Consider the following 17,489-nt stretch of genomic DNA (forward strand, 5'->3'; position numbering starts at 1 on the left):
GACCTCGGATTTTTAGGTTCCTAGAATAGGCTCTAAAAACCCTAAAATAGGTCCTAAAATATCTTACATTAGGTTCGAAAAGTCCTGAAGTAGGTTAAAAAAGCACTAAAAATAGTTCAAAATTCCTGAAAAATACTGATTAGGTATAGTCACCGGTAAGGGAAATGTGACACCTATATCCTGAAATACGCACTATCTTGCATAATGTTATGTGCAGGGCTCGAAAAATCACAGTCGCCAGGTCGCTATGGCAACTAAAAATTCAAGCCTCTCGACTGTGATATCTTGCTGTAATATTGCCTTCTTTTCTTTCTTTTTAAGTTTGCATATTCGAAATTTTGAAGATTCTAAGTTCAAATTGCAGTACAGCAGAAGTTAGCAAATGTTTTCTATCAACATTGTGAATGTTCCATAGAATCAGTAACAATTTCTTACTCTTTGTCCCCCGACCCTGCATTTCCCGATTTTCTCACATGATTTAGCGATGTTTTGAATATTGTGATGCTCAGCTTCTTATAGATTGATTGATTTGCTTTATTTTACTTCGCTTTTTGTGCCACTTTTGGCTAATTTGAGAAGATGGGGATGAGTTATATGATATGATGAAATTGATGAATGAACACTCACCAACCTCCATGCCCAGGCCAGGATTCGAACCCGGGTCCCCTGGTGTTGTAGCTCGACGTGCTACACCACAGGGGCCAGCAAACCTTCTTATAGTATGCAAAATTGCTAGTAGGTGGTTTCCTGGCGCCTGGCACCTAGCTCTGAAGAACATTTTTTGAACACTGGTTATGTGTGTTGCCTAACCCTACGGCGATGGCAGAACTTACCATTGGAAATTTGCTATTATAATCCACTATTCCATTATGCAAAAATCACTTTCATGATATCCACAGTCAAACTCCGCAATTTTGTCTGTGAGGATCATCTTATATGCTGAAAATAATCTTTCAACAAAAGCATAGTCAGTGGTGCAAACTTGCAATGCTGAAATGATAGTTTGCAAGGTGTGAATGCCATAAAGCACTGAAGTGAGGCGAAAGTGAGTGAGACCACATGGTTCAGAAGTTTGCACTTTGGACTGTGCAAGTAACAGTGGCACCAGACATTTTACTTTGAGCTTTGAAAAATCACCATGGACTTGGAGGAAAGGAAATCGACAGACAGTACGCTTCAAACAAGTTCGTCATTGAATTTTTCATGACCAAACAAAGCAAATATCCTCTGTGAGACATAAAAATCTTGTAAAACCATTTAAAATATATAAAAACCTTAAAAAAAGGCGTGATTTAGGTACGTAATCCTAAAATAGGTTCTAACAAGCAAAATAGTTATTTTAGGCACTATAAAACTTCATCAGTTGTTGCATTTTTTAACAAAACTCTGACATAACTTATTATTTCTTACATACCTATAAAGCAAAAAATAGGTTAAATACCTAAATTCCGAGGTATAGTAATAACCCAGAAGTGTCTACATCTCTCATTATGTATTTGTTAGAATGTCAAAAATGGGGGGGGGGCCTTTAAATGCTTTTCATGTTCTTCATATATACGTATTTTCCACCTTTATGTGAAACCAATAGACCAATTCATATGTAAAATGAAAAAGATAAAAAACCAAGAAGTGCTGGTAAATATTTTGAACTATACTTTACACTGAATATAGTCCATATGGTACGCGAAGGATGACCAGACTTTTACATAATTTTAAAATTGAATTTTAAGTCCTCATTTTTTCCATAATATTATACGAGGAGGCATCAAAAGCTTTGCCTGTTGAGGTATAATTTGTTTAATAATGGAAAGATTGAAACAATGAACAAACATATAGTTTGCCTGTAGTGTCCTCTACTCAGAGTTACCCTTCCACATAGTTCCCATCACGTTTGATGCATTTACGCCAGCCTTTTACCCAGGCCTCAAAAAAAGTTTGGAAAATTCCACAGAATACTCCCTGCCCCACCTTTTAGAGCTGTTTTAACCTCCTGTAGGTCCTCGAATCTCATGCCACGAAGCACACACTTAAGTAGTTAAGTTCAAAGTGGGAGAAACCAACAGGGAGGACAAGCCAAGGAGTGGCAGGCCATCAACGTTGGTGCAGACGGCAACCGCCACAGTGTTGATGAGCTCGTTCAAGCAGATAGATACACCACCATCCAGGAAATTTCTGATGCAGTGCACGTGTCTAATGGGTCAGCACAGGAAATGATTGAGACTTTGTCCTGTGTAGAGGACACGATACTACAGGAAAATTACATGTATGTTCATTGTTTCAATCTTTACATTATTAAACAAATTATACCTCAACAGGCAAAATGTTTTGATGCCCCTTCATATATCTTACTTTGCAAGAATTAAAGAGCACAATTTAACTTCTTAAGGTATTATTTCACTTTATATAATCTGACACAAACTCATTTGCAACTTTTTAACACATGACACTTTAAATCAATCTTCCTACATAACAGAACCAAATCAAGATCAAAAACTTAAAAAATATTGACATTGATACAGGGTTCTTAATCTCAATGGCTCCCTGTTAATTTTATGAACATGTGTACAATAGAAATAAAGTAAATACTGGTTATTTGTGAATGTAGAAGACAATCACAATTTTTAAATGAGGGTAGAATTGTAACCGATGTTGCTGCATTGATATTGGCCAATACCAGTGGTATTGGTATCAGAAAGTATTGTTCCTCAGCCTCCAATTCACAACCCCAAATCATATTGTGGATGTACTGTAAAATTTCTGCTCTAGGTTTTTTTCTTCTGTATCTAAATTATGCAGGGTGATATATAGACACACTTGGGTTTATGCAGTGCATCTCAACCACCAGCCCGGTCCTGGGCCCTGCCATCAATTATACTTGCCCACAAGAGGTTCTCCTGAAACAGTTTCTCTGCAACCAACTTCATTAAAATGAAATTAATTATATCCTTTCTGAGTATAATAATATAGTCATTGATTTTCCAAGTACAGTAATTGGAATATTTCCTTGTTCAAAATGTAACATGTCAATGACAATCAGGGCTTAGTACATTAATTTATGAGGAAACTACAGAGTTTCCTCCAGGTACCCATTTTATATGATGCTAGGTGGGCGCCGGAGCCGGCTTGAACAGGTTGAAAAAGTCCCGGTTCTCCCCTGCTGGGGATTGAACCCGGGTCTCCCACGTGATAGTCAGACACTGTAACGACTGAGCTTTGGATGGCAACTAATTTAAACCTAATTTTTATATTGTCAAGAAGCTTAGACATAATGTAACAACATATTTTTCTTTAGAATTTTGTCATAATTTATTTATTAATATTCAATTTTAGCACTGCACATTAGTTAATACATAAAGGTTTAAAATTAGAAAGGTTTTTACTAGTAAAATTGTTGTAATTATGGCATCGACTTAAAAGAAGAGCATTTACCGGGCCTCGGTCTCATTATGATTGAGAACCACTGGCATAGATACTTTCAGTGTAAAACAAGACATGGCATGACTGTTACAGAGAAACATTACAATCTTCTAACAACTAACATTTTCTGATCATGGAGACAAAAGAGGCAAGCTTTCACACTTATTTTAAGATTCTTTTATATATCATATGCAGTCTCAAGATAATCATGGTTGAATGCCAGAGGTCACTGCACCAACCTATGATAACAGTAAAATATAAGAAAATCAGAAAATATGTTTACTTTACAAAAATAATGTATTAAAATTTAGCAACTTAACTAATACTCTTCAAATTTTTGTACCTTCTGTAATAGGTGATACAGTCTAATCAAAATTTTACATCCCCAGATTTTACATTTTTCTGCATTTTAAGTTTTATCATCCTAGTCCCCTGAAAAAACATAAGATCGAAGTTCCACAGTGTATATTTCCACAGGGTGTCATTCTTTAATGATGACAGATTTTCATAGTGTGTAGAAGACTTCAAAATGAACTGCTTTTCTTGGTAACATTTTGCTCATTAACACCTTATTTTGTCACTATCAACCCTTAAAAATTTTCACTTTTTATGCTGCACGTATGAGGCCACTAGAGACTTAAGTTTTATATGTCGTTGTCATTGTACAGGAACCGAGAACAGTTCAGCACGATTAGCACCACAACACTAATACTTTTCAAGCTTTTTTAGCAATCAAATTTTGAAAACCAGTGTCGGCTTCATTTTCATCCATTTAGGAGGATTTTTTTTTTCTCTTATCAATTTTTACTTTACAGGTTGTGAATTTTCTTATTTAATAATCACCTCAGAATAAGTAAGCAAATATTACGCTCTGACCATGATATAAAGCATGTATGAATTGAAATTTGTGAAGTTAAAATTGTTATGCTGTAAATAAAATACAGTATATACTAAATATGATGTTTAACTTAGCATGTGAAATATGTTTACCTGGTTTACCAGTCTCCATATACATATTTAATAACATTGGGTCAGTTGTATTAAATTTGCAAGAAATAAACAGAAATTGAGAAATAGTTTTCAAAAATATATTCACATACAAATGTTAGTTAACTGAGATATCAAGAACAGTAGCTTTTAGATATACAGGCCAAGTTCAGATCCATTCATTATATAAATTAAGGACAAATGTTTGTATAGTTAATAATTGCAGTAGAACACAGCAATGAGTAGTTACCAATGAAATTTCGTATTTATTCCCTGCTAATTTTCTTGCAGCAAGCCTAAGTTTAGCAGTATTATTTGCTTTGATGCAGCGAATCAACTCAGTTTGTAGTAGCGGATATTACAAACCTCTTAATTTCGACATTTTTTTAAAATTCTAGTGTGCTTTATAAAGCAAATAAAGTTATATTCCAATTTGCATTCTGTCACTTTTATGTAGGGTAGATATCTGGAAGAAAATATTCATTGTACTTCAACATTCTAGATCACTTTTGTGCATTCTGGCAGATCAGAAAAACTCTTCCGAACTACCACGATTTTATTGAATTTCTGACAAATTTTATGCATGCTTGCGGGCAGAACAGCTTATAATCTACAGCATGTGCTAAATTATGGAAAAAGAACTAAAAAACATTGCATGTATGCATAATATTATTTATAATTTGTATTCTATATTTTAAATCTTTTTTAATAAAAACTATTTGATCAGCAATGAATATAAACAAAAATTATTAAAATGAAATTATAATTTTTTTGAATTCTTTTGCCTTCACTTGCTATCTCTAGAATTTTTGCCCTCAATTCTTTGAGTTCAGTTGTTATTGTTTCTACACTAACAATTTCTTTTCTAACAATGCTTTCTCACCATGTCATGTTTTAAAGACCCCAAACTAAACGATATTCCTTATTTTGTCTCCTGAATGATGCAGGGACGTATTTGGAGTGGAAGAAAAAACTCATATTGGTCACATGAAAGCTGTAAAACAGTCCGTGTTAGATGGCACGAGCAAGTGGTCTGCCAAAATAGCAATCACAGGTTTGTTACTTATCATCTATATGTCCTGTTGGGGTGTAATTGGAAGTAAGTGTGCCCATTTGACCTGTTAGTGCTCTCTAAACTGCACCAAAAAGTATCTGGATTTATCTAGCATTCGCAAGATTGCAATGAAGTAGAGAGTATTGGCAACAAATGGATATGCTTTTCCAAACAACACATTTATGTGTTAGGTGGAGCGTGCTGTTCCTTTTTTTATGTGAATTTTTACAGATGATAGGAAGGCTTTGAGATGCTACATGCTGCTTAGTATAGCATTTCCCCCCAGTAGCGTGCATCTCAAACTTTCTATCACATCTCCTCTTATTTTTTTTTCTCTCCATACGTTCCCGTATGGTTCCATAAATGTTGCTATCTTATGTGTATTGATGTGGTGTGTTTTTGGTGTTTATTTTTCCGCAGAACCACATTCACAGTGGATCCCGATACTCACATAGACTCAATTGAACAAGCTGAAGAAAACGTATTAGAAGGAACATCCAAATGGTCATGCAAGATCGCTATAACAGGTACCCACTGGCCAACGAACAGACAACCAAAAAAAGACTATGACATGATACCTGCACCAGTCTCTATATAGAAAACTACTCTGTATTGATTTCCAATAGCAAGATCATACCTTCAAACTCAGAACTGTACAATTTTTACTTCCCACTTTTCTATCACTCTTTGTTTACCTGAACAATTTTTTCTCTCTCTTACACGTAGCTTTAAAAAAAATGCCTGCGTAGGGAATTGCAAAGAAATTCTAACCTATGTAGAGCCTTATTTCTATATCTGTTGTCATACCTTGTATGCTGTCTGTAAGATCTGGGTCTAGCACTGATTTATGTTAAATAAGGTAGTTAAATGTAACTATTTTTGAGTAATTTATGTACCATCTCATGTGTGTGAACAGTTACATTTTCTACTAGAACTTTTACCTAATGCAATGCATTCAGCATGCATACTTTGTATTGTTATCCCATGACAGTACATAGATCTTAGCACTCTTTTATAGTTATACATATTCAGTATTAGGCATGTAGCTTCATTTTTCCTCTTGTAGATAGATATTTTTTCTAAAGTTTGAAGTAGATAAATTGGCATTTTTTTCAATTTATCTGTATGCATTTTTATATCTTTATATTATAATACGAGTACTGTAGTTTTTCTCGTCCAGTATTTCTTGTATTTTGATGCTTTTTGGATTTTTTGTAAGACTTCTACTTGCCCGATTCTCAGAGAAAAGATTCATGGGCTTTTGCTATAAGAATTTTAATGCAGATATAAGTAACATGTTTTGCAACCATATTCACAGTCTTACAAATGCAAAAGAATGTATTTTTCATATTTTCATCTTTCCAATATCAACAAGGGAAAGCATGTAGTTTTTCTTTGTTAATTCAATGAATCCATCTGATTGCAATGTTCAGAATTTATATACTTGGCAATTGCTGGAATTGCTCATGCTTTGTACATCATTGCATCAGATTTTTGCGAAGCTGCAAACACTTTATCGCTCTGAGGCTTCTAAATTTGTGAGCTGCATCAGCTATAATCTGTCATGATCTTCAGTCTAGACCTAGAAACAAATGAAGCTTTATATCTGTTGCATGTAAAATATCTCTGTGTACACCTTTTTTTAAAAAACATTTCAACATAGAAATTAATGTACACAATACTCACAAACATGTACAGCATTTTTTGAAAATTAACACATTTTTCTTTTGCACAGCAAGCGGTTGCAATTTCTGCTTACAAAAAAATAATGTTTTTACAAAAATTCAGCATACTCTTACAGCAAATGTCACAACATAAATTTCCTTCTTTAATGCTATGAAGACAGCTCAGTTCGGCTACTGTCTTAAGTCATTTATGCTTGATGTTTCACTAATTATATACTTACAAGAATACAGTTGCCTCTAAATGTTTTTTGTCACATATTACACATTCACATGCACATGCTTTCAGTTAAGAAAAAAAATAATAATCTGCTGTTGCAAACTTGGCAAATGGAAAAAGAAAAGAAGTTTTCATATCTTCTGATCTAATTGTTTATTAATCAGTTCTTAGCCTGTTTGTGTTTCTTTGTAGTGTTATGCGCTCAGGGGTTGATTGCTAAGGATAAAAGTGGAACATCGGATCCATACGTAACTGTGCAAGTGGGTAAAATGAAGAAAAGAACGAAGACGATGCCTCAAGAGCTTAACCCTGTGTGGGACGAAAAGTTCTATTTGTAAGTATTTGAATGTATAATATTCTTCCTAACAGTATTTTTGTGTGTCAGAAAAACATATTAAAACAAAAATGCCATATCCACAGTTCATTATCATAATTTTTTGAAGAACTGACTATTTAGTATAATTTATATCATAACGAAATAGTATTTGATCAAGATTTCATATCACATAGTTTTATCTTTATAGTTGCTGCAGTTTCCTAAATATCACCGTATGAATAATGAATGTTCATCATGTTCTTTTTTCTCTTGGTATTATATAGTTATTTATATTTGTTGCCGAAGTAAGGCCACTATGATGCCAGTTGTTCTTACAACCTCCTTTGAAAGTCATATTCTGAAAGTATCTACACACCACAAGATTGGTAAGAAGATTGCTTATGGGGATGTTGGCAACACTGGTATTAATCTTGTGATGCTAACTTTCTTTTGACAGTAAGAAATATTTCAGACTGAAGTGATAGGCAGCATGATGATTTCACACTAAAGTGATAAGTGAAATGGGGATTTCACACCAAGGGGATAAGCCACATGGGGGTTTCACACCAAAGTGATAAATGGGGATTTCACACCAAAGTGATAAGCAACATGGGAATTTCACACCAAAGTGACAAGGAACAAGGGCCCCATACAATCTGTAGAAAATCATCCATTGGGCCAACAGACCGAGCCAACACAATGCATGATATTGAGGAAACAGCCAATCTGAAGGACACACAATCCTAAGCAACACATGTAGCTTTAGTCTGAAATCTCCTAAAAGGAAAGGTGTTACTGCAAATGGTAACAAGTAGCAAGTGTTTAGAATGGTAGTATCAATCCAAAAAACTTTCATGCTTTATGGCACACAACAATTAATATTCTAACTTAGGACTGTGTGGGATGGACATTTTTCCAACAAAGTCAGAAAATTTTCAGAGCAGCTCGAATTCTACACATTGGAATGATTGTTTTTACATTTCTGGAATGAAAACTTATAGTGTGGAGCACTGTCTGTTTAAAATTTCCTAATGGTTCAGGGTCTCAAAAATCAGAAAATCATTTCCTGAATTTGTGGCTGGAACTCTTTGTTCATCCCATTGCTTGTCACTTCAAGGAAGTTCCCTAACAGAGACAAGAATGAGATTGTAGTTTAGATGCTGATGCAAGACCAACAATCAGACAGGTTTCTTATTTTATGAAATGGGACTGTATCATGTGTCATCTTGGTACCATCCCTAGACCTGAAATACATTTATAAACTATAGGGAATGTACATACATACATACATATTGGAATCAGAAAGTACCTGTTGGAATTAAATCAGTTATACCAGCTGAGACTTTCCCAGAGTCTGAATGAATGTCTCTCAGAGTCCACAAGAATGGTGCTTGCTCTTTTTACAAAGTTAAATTATTTTGGAAATTATACAAAATGCATATTTTTTTTAATTTTTGTAACATTGTGGGAAGAAATTAATTTTGTGATTAAATCACTACCTCATGTGAAATTTTAAATATTTTAAAACAAACCTTGGGTAGATCGGTGGATATAGTTCCAGTGGAATTGTAAATATTCTGAACTACTTTCAATTGTTACAGTTTTCAAGTATCTGTATCAGTGTAATCAGTAAGAGAATTGGCAATGGTATGAGCTCAGCCATAACAAAAATATAATGAATGTATAACCCAAACAAAATATTACAACATTAATAACAAGTTAAATTGAAAATTGCATTGAGTTGAATAAAGTCAAAATACTCAATTATGTTTTGCCTAAAGACAATCTCCATTGCTCTTGCTATATCAGCTATGGTGATGCAGTGATCTTCAGACCAATCTCTCTTCTCCCAGTCATCTCAAAAATACTTGAAAGGGTTATGTACAATAGATTAATAACATTTTTTAACAAATTTTCCATCATTTCTGAACAACAACATGGTTTTTGCAAAGGAAAATCTACACAATCTGCTATACACACATTCACAGAAGCAATTAGAGAAATTTTGGATAAAAAAGAACACTGTGTAGGGCTCTTTCTTGATCTAACAAAAGCATTTGACACTGTCAACCACAAACTCTTGGTAAAAAAAATGGACCAGTATGGGATCAGGGGAGTAGCAAAAGAATGGTTTAAATCATATTTAACAGACAGGAATCAGATAGTAGAAATAACTCACATCGATGAGGATAATAACAAGGAAAATTATCGATCAAAGAAACAACGTATAACATATGGTGTACCCCAAGGATCCATTTTAGGACCCTTACTTTTTTTAATTTACATCAATGACCTTCCACAAAACTGTAAAGATGCAAACACAACTCTCTTTGCTGATGATACAACTGTTCTTATAGCAGGAACAAACACAGAACGGTTAAAACACAACGTAAAGAATACAATCACTCACATCTCAGAGTGGATAGAAAAAAATGGTCTTGTGGTAAACACTAAAAAAACAAATGCAATTAGATTTCAAATCAACAGCTGTAGCAGTGAAACTCCAGAAATTAACTTTCAAGATCAGGACATAGAATATGTATCTAACATAAAATTTCTTGGCGTACAACTGTCTGAAAATTTAAAGTGGGATCTACACATTGAAGCTATAGCAAACAAGGTTAGTGGGTTTTGTTATGCGATAAGAACAGTAAGAAATGTAGTAAATCTAGAAGCAGCAAAAACACTATACTATGGCATCATTCACTCTGTATTACGGTACGGCATCATTTTCTGGGGGAACATGAACAAAAGCATTACATTATTCAGACTACAAAAGAGAGCTGTTAGAATTCTGGCAAATGCTCCAACAGATGCACCATGCAAACCATTATTTCAAGAATTACAGATATTGCCAGTTCCATGCATATACCTATATGAAATCCTAACAAGCATGAAAATTTGTCAAAATACACACACAGCAAATAAGGACTACCACACCTACAACACCAGGGGAAAGAATGACTTACATATGGAATTACACAATACCACATTCTACCAAAAAGGGGTAACATATAATGGTATACGCTTATTTAACATGCTACCAAATGCATTCAAAAATATAAAGTCATTGCCAGTGTACAAGTTACATCTAAAAAGATTCCTAAAGGAACATTGTTTTTACACAGTGCAAGAGTACATTGATACCGTAAGTGACAGGAATAGCAACAATAATATAACAAAGTAGGACTGCCCTATCATCATTATTTTTTTATTTTTCCTTTGCTGTTCGATTTAATTTATCTAGATGTAAGTATAGGTGACTATTTAATGCTCAATTTATGTTTGTGTGTATGTATATATATATACATGTGTGTACATAATGTCATAGCAAATTAAGCAAGCATTGAATATAGAAAACATATTTTTAGGCAATATGTCTCAAGAAAATAACATTGAGCATGCATTTATTCTCTTTATACGATATCTTGTATCTCATGCTATCTATTGTATTTTATATTATATTATGCCTATAATTTTATAAATGTATTCCAAATGTACATGTACAATGTGACAATTCCAAACTTTTGTAAAGTTGAATGGATGCTAATAAATCAATCAATCAATCAATCAACTGCTTCAACGGCGTTCCGCACACCTTCAGTCGTAACCGTGACCGATAACCCAACACATGGTTCGTGTTCCACACGTGCCACACTGCTTTTAAACTTATTCACCCACTCGTACACTTGGCACCGTAAATTATAGTCATTCCTCGATAAATTTCAGCCGGGTTTACACCCTCAAAATGCAAAAAACATATCACGGATCTCATCTCCGCTTTCGCACACTCTGTTACGGGTACCATGATGTCAATCTACGGGCTTCCACAGTTAACGCAGGGATTTTGCATCGTGAGCTACAGGGCTTTCGCAGTTAATACAAGGGTACTTCCTAGAACAAGCGCATGAAGTTTCGTGATTGTAGACCTATTACAGGAGATTTTATTACAAAATTCTGGTTATATATTGAATGGCCCTTGAATTTTTTTAACACGTTCTCTGCCACGTCAGTCATAATGACCAAAACATGTGGCTTGACTTTGTTGTTCCTATTGTACTGTCAGTCACGAGTATAACAATGATGCACGTAAGGCATGACCGATGAGATGTGGGAGTTGAGTGCACATCAAAAGTGTTTTGGCTGTTCTATTTTTTACATGAAAATAAAGTCCCATAACCACTTTGGTGCAGGAGGCAAAATTGGTGAAATCATCCTGGTAGAGAACGTGTTAATAGCTAACAGTTTCCTCATGTCAGGAGTGCTTTTGAGTACTGTTTTGCAACAATCTAACAAAAAAAAATCAGCTTTAAAAACAGGGTGCACATGAAATCAAATACTATGATGAAAATTAAACTGCAAACTTTAAATACCTCTAAACACGGTTCTTTTATGGTTACACTCAAGCTTAATTGCTTGCAGGATATCTGTATAGTTACATTCATAGTAGCACTAAGCAAAGCTATACTTCTTCCGTGTAGCGACCAAACTTTGCTTACCTTACCAACCGGCTCGACAGCTTGGTGGGAGCTTCAATCTCCTCCACCAACATCCTCAATGCCACTCTGTTTAGTCACTGCAAAGAAAATGCTTAGTTTTAGTGATGCACTTGGATACATGTGTACTACGATACACTTGTATACACGTGTACTACCTTACTGTGACAAATAATCTCATTTGGTACAACCCATCTGTATGTGTATGTTCTGGAACGGTCTGTCTATTTGTCCACATCAACAATTGAACTGTTTATTACTTGCTGACTTCAGACTGAGAAACTCTCTCAATGAGAGTAACCCTCTCCTGCTGTGCAGGGGAGGGGTTGAGGATATTCTCCAAATCCATTAAGGCACTTAATCATCGAAACTGACAGCAAAATTTAAATCACGGCAATGCAAAAGGCAGGTTTCGCAACTAAAGGTCACATTTTTATCTTTTTGCTTAAACTGGCACTTATTTTCAAGAATTTAAGTTATGAACACATCTAACATGCATGAAACAACCCCAAAACACAAGGAGATTGGTAAAGAAGATTCTACATACAATTTTAGCTCAACAGCCATGTTAATAAGTTAAGGAATTGCATGCAGATCACTTAAAAGGTGCATGTATTGAAGGATAGCTAACCCTGAAAAGAACTACAAAGCTGTAGTGGTGAGCCGTAGAGTTGTGATATTAAAGTGAAATTTTAAACTCTTCTTTTTTCAGCAAAAAAGTAACATAATTTTGGTATTAACAAATCAAATTTTGAAAAATGCTACTCTTAAACCACCCTACCTTATATCAATTATCATATTCATCACTGGTAAATAGAATAAGCTGAATGCATGAAGTGGGTTGAATACATTATTTAGCATATCGATTTTTACTTACAGTGAATGCCATAACTCATCAGACAGAATCAAAGTTAGAGTATGGGACGAGGACAATGATTTAAAATCCAAGTTGCGGCAAAAATTGACGAGGGAATCTGATGACTTCTTGGGTCAAACCATTATCGAGGTGAGTAATATTATATAACCATTAAGCCCATCTTCCTCTGAGCTAGATTTCCCACTGGATTACCTTTCAGTTTGCTGGCCTAGGCTAGAAATTCTTGCCTTCCGAGTCACTGATAAGTTGGGATTGGCAATTAAAACATGTTCTATTCTGCTACTGGCTTAGCAGGCAATCAGAATCCACTTCAATCATGCTGTAACATATACTGTATGCAGCATAATTGGTGATTGCATAAACAGAACATATCACATGTGAACTAATGAGAAAAAATCAAAGTAGTGAATGTGAATATCACATAGATTAATTATCATTCCATGGACAAACTCATATGTGACAATTGAAATATCAAAAAGATGTATTACTGGTATTATGACAGTAGAAAACTTGTTTTGTAATAAAAACCTAACAATAATGTTTTCTTTCTGCTTATAATTTTAAGAAAACAACCATAAAAAATATTATGTAGTGTGAATTGTTGGAATAAACTTGGTAGAATCAAATATAGTAAATTGTTGGAATAAACTTGGTAGAATCAAAAATAGTAAATATTTTCATGACAGTCACATTGACTCTTGATGATGATAAAATACTTTTCCCACGATTTACTTCAACATTAAATATTGTTTGTACTTTAAAAGACAGTCAAAATCATAGTCAGAAGTACGAGATGAATTGAATCTTTAGCAAATTTGGTATGAAGGAATGGATTACATGCTCAGAAACCAGTGCTGTGAAAAGTACCATGTATAATAAAAACAAGTATCTAGGTAACAATTTGGTGGCTAGACCAACAGCCTAAAGGCCTTTCTAATATGAATTCTAGCTCTGAGGGAGCCTTTATAGATGAGGCAGATATTTTGTGTATTGGTTATCTGTAAATTTTATATTCATACTTTATTGTTATCAGCAAAAATGTGTCCATCCCTAATATAAATGGTAGGAGTGTGTTGATACATCTTTGAACTGATATTAGTGTGAATTAATTGTCAGTGTTGGTACTTTTACTGATTCTGATACTTGAATTTTGTAGAACATTTCAGTTATAACTTTTATTCTGAGGCTGTCCGAAAGGTGCAAGATCGTACTTGAAGCGAGCATCCTCCGAGTATGGTCTTGCAGTGCGGTTTTGAAGTGGTGGACTGGAAGTGAAAGTCTTCCGAATTGCACTTCGAGTGCAGTGCCAAATACGATCAGTACATAAAACTGAGGACACGTTGTTTTCCCTGTGTTTTAAACACTTGTTTTTCACCACAGAAATCAAATAGCATCTTCAAATATTCTTATACATACAAGAACTTCAGCCTACAACTTTCTTGTCTAAACCTGTGTTGCTGGGTTTCTACCTCCTTGATTTCAAACAAATGAACAATGAGTGTGGAAATCACGTGACCGAGTCTGCAACGATCGGTGCTCCGAACTATGATCTCGATTGCTTGTGTTCTTCACACTTTTGAACTGCACTAGGTGACGTCACTTTCATGAAGACCATACTTCAAGTCTGTACTGTACCTTTTGGACACAGCCTGAGTTTTGTCAGATGGTTGGTTGTATTTTTAATATGTTAACCACATTTCAAATATCTCCCATTTCCCATTTTGTGTCCTTTTTTAAAGAATCTTCATCTCCAGGCTGTAGCCCTCCCTCCCGACTAAATCCATGCCTGTGGTTCGTTGCTATGGGTTAATTTAGGTGACATATCTTTGAATAGTTATACAAACTCTTTGAATTTTAAAAAAAATTAAAAGCTCAGGGAAAATCTTTTAATTTATCAACAATTCTCAATGAAGTACAGCTGCGGGGCTAGAATATGTTCGTGCCTGCTAGAAACTCAGATTGTTGCAGCATTTCTCTTACAGCAGGTATTCTTGAGCTTTTTGTTTCATTTGGTTGTGTTAAATTGTATATGAATTTATGTTTAACAAAAGCTGATGACTTTATCTGCTTTAACCAAGACTGAAATTCGACATGGTTCCTAAAGATCCTTGGGAGTTATTGTTGTGCTTCAAATTTCCCAATTTCCCCCAACTGTTGACAAGAGAAACTCACCAGATTAGGCAGCGAGAGCCTGGCGCACATCTGATGTTGTAGCTCTACCGTAGAAACTGAAAGAACCAAAGTGGAAAACTTGAAATTAGAGCACGTGCCCCTTCCGAAAGAACACTGTCAATAGATGGCAGCAACTGTTCGGAGAATGGGGATAGCAACATTTTTCGTTTTGTTTAGCTTCTGTATTGGGGAAAAGTAAGCAGTAGTTAAGATATAATGCAAGCACTGTTTGCAAATAGTTGTCGCGCACCAAAAACCTTTCATGGCGATGGTTTTAATTTCTAAAACACTGTATCACCAAAATGAGCAGATTTACACTTACATCGATAGTTAAAATGTGTTACTTAAACATTTAAATAATGTAGTTGAGTCGAAACGAAAGAAGATTAAGACTCAGCTAGCAGAAAATAATATTTATCTTGGTACACATCTAAAACGAGTATGGATAATTACCAATTACATTTTTATGGAAAAGAAATTATAATTGTTATTAACTCCTACAGATAAGCTTTAAAACAATAACTTTTAAGTTTTGTGAGTTGCAATTCTTATCATGAAATTTGAGCACTGCCAGAGACTTACGAATGAAATATAGGGAAGCTGTGAAATTACAAATAGATATTTTTAAAAAAATCACATATTCGACAGTATCATGATTAGCCAAAATGAGGGTGGGGATTAATTCTTAGGAGCAAGAAAAGGAATTTCCAAAACTAAAATAAAGAAAAAGTTATTGTTTATTGGTTTGGTTTATTATACTTCACTTTTCTGCCACTTTTGGCTAATTGCAAAAATGGGGATGAGTGACGATATGATGAAACTGATGAAGGGACATTGACAAAAAACACCCATGCCCTGACCGGGATTCAAACTCTGGACCCCTAGCGTTGTAGGATGCTGCGATAACCACTCTGCCACTGAGTTCGATAAGGAGAAAAGTAAGGAATTTCAATAATTCAAACTTGCAAAAGAATTTTTGCATTGTTTAACTTGGTAATTTTTCGACTTGGTAATTTTTCCTAAAGATCCTTGGGAGTTATTGTTGTGCATCAAAGGACAAGCTTAAGATTTTTATTAGGTGCACTTTTTTGCAATCAACTACATAGTAGATAATAGAATTCATTCATCTGAAATTAGGGTTAGTGAGATCAGCCAGTTGTTAAATACCAAAGCCAAATATTTAATGTTCTCAAAACAATACTCTTGCATCTAATAAGAAACTTCTCCAGAATGAGAATAAAGGCTTTGAATGGGAATAAAGTATTTCCAGTTGAAGACATGGTTACATAAATTTGTAGTGAAAAGGGATCTAAAGATAAATTGCAAAGTTCTCAGCCAAAAGTAGTGGGAGCATCAGCCACTGACGACAAGTTCACATCATCTTGTGTCACTTCGTCTGATCTGTTGTAAGATATCTGAACTTCTATATCATCATGTTCAGGAAAAAATACTTCATTTTACACTCTCTTGATCATCACAGATTTCATACACCACTTTTTCAAAGTCCTGTAAGTTGCTGCTTTTTCTTATGAGAGGCCATTCTACTTCAATATTGCCTTGCAGTGAACATGCTGACACAAAAACGTCAATTACCATACAGGACTTTTCCTTCTCGATACAATGGCTCAGCTGGTCTCAAAGTTAACAACCTTTCCTCACAACACAACCACGATTGTGCAATCATATGTTCAGTCACTACACAGAGGGAGGACCCCGAACAAGCACAAAAATGTTACGTATCTGAAGATGTAGTTTGTCTTTTCAAAAATAAAACCTGGTGCAGCTGTCCACTTATGCACATTAATTAAGAAGGTGAATGAACCAGGTTCTTCACGGAATATTTGAGATTTATTATGCACATTAATTAAGAAGGTGAATGAACCAGGTTCTTCACGGAATATTTGAGATTTATATCAGATAAGTAGAATAACACTATTTGTAAATTTTATATGAGTACTTTATGAGTATTAGTTGAAATGTGACACCTGTCCAAAACTCTTTATGTATACACAGTAATCTTTCTTGCTGTAACAATTCAGTACTCTTTTTTTAAAAAATTGTATGTGTGTGCTTTTTCTAATGAATTGCTAATAATCATTTAATTGTCCTTTTTCAGGTTCGAACTCTGTCTGGTGAGATGGACGTGTGGTACAATCTGGAGAAAAGAACTGATAAGTCTGCTGTGTCTGGTGCTATTCGTCTTCACATCAGCGTTGAAATCAAGGGAGAGGAGAAGGTAAGCATTTTATTGCATGTTGTTCTGTTGGG

The 17,489-nt window shown here is 34.7% G+C and overlaps 1 protein-coding gene across 3 annotated transcripts in view; it reads left to right on the forward strand.

Moving 5' to 3' along the window:
* The window catches only part of unc-13 (protein unc13 homolog), a 671,187-nt gene that overhangs the window by 584,963 nt on the left and 68,735 nt on the right, over positions 1-17,489 (forward strand). For all 3 annotated transcript variants that reach the window (XM_083118384.1, XM_083118382.1, XM_083118383.1), the window contains exons 7-10: positions 5,352-5,458; positions 7,553-7,694; positions 13,052-13,178; positions 17,338-17,457. In XM_083118384.1, the coding sequence (XP_082974510.1) occupies positions 5,352-5,458; positions 7,553-7,694; positions 13,052-13,178; positions 17,338-17,457 (496 nt within the window). The remainder of the gene's footprint in view (positions 1-5,351; positions 5,459-7,552; positions 7,695-13,051; positions 13,179-17,337; positions 17,458-17,489) is intronic.

The sequence above is a fragment of the Lepisma saccharinum genome, chromosome 3 (genome assembly GCF_977018435.1).
Source record: "Lepisma saccharinum chromosome 3, izLepSacc3.1, whole genome shotgun sequence".
Lineage (NCBI taxonomy): Eukaryota > Metazoa > Arthropoda > Insecta > Zygentoma > Lepismatidae > Lepisma > Lepisma saccharinum.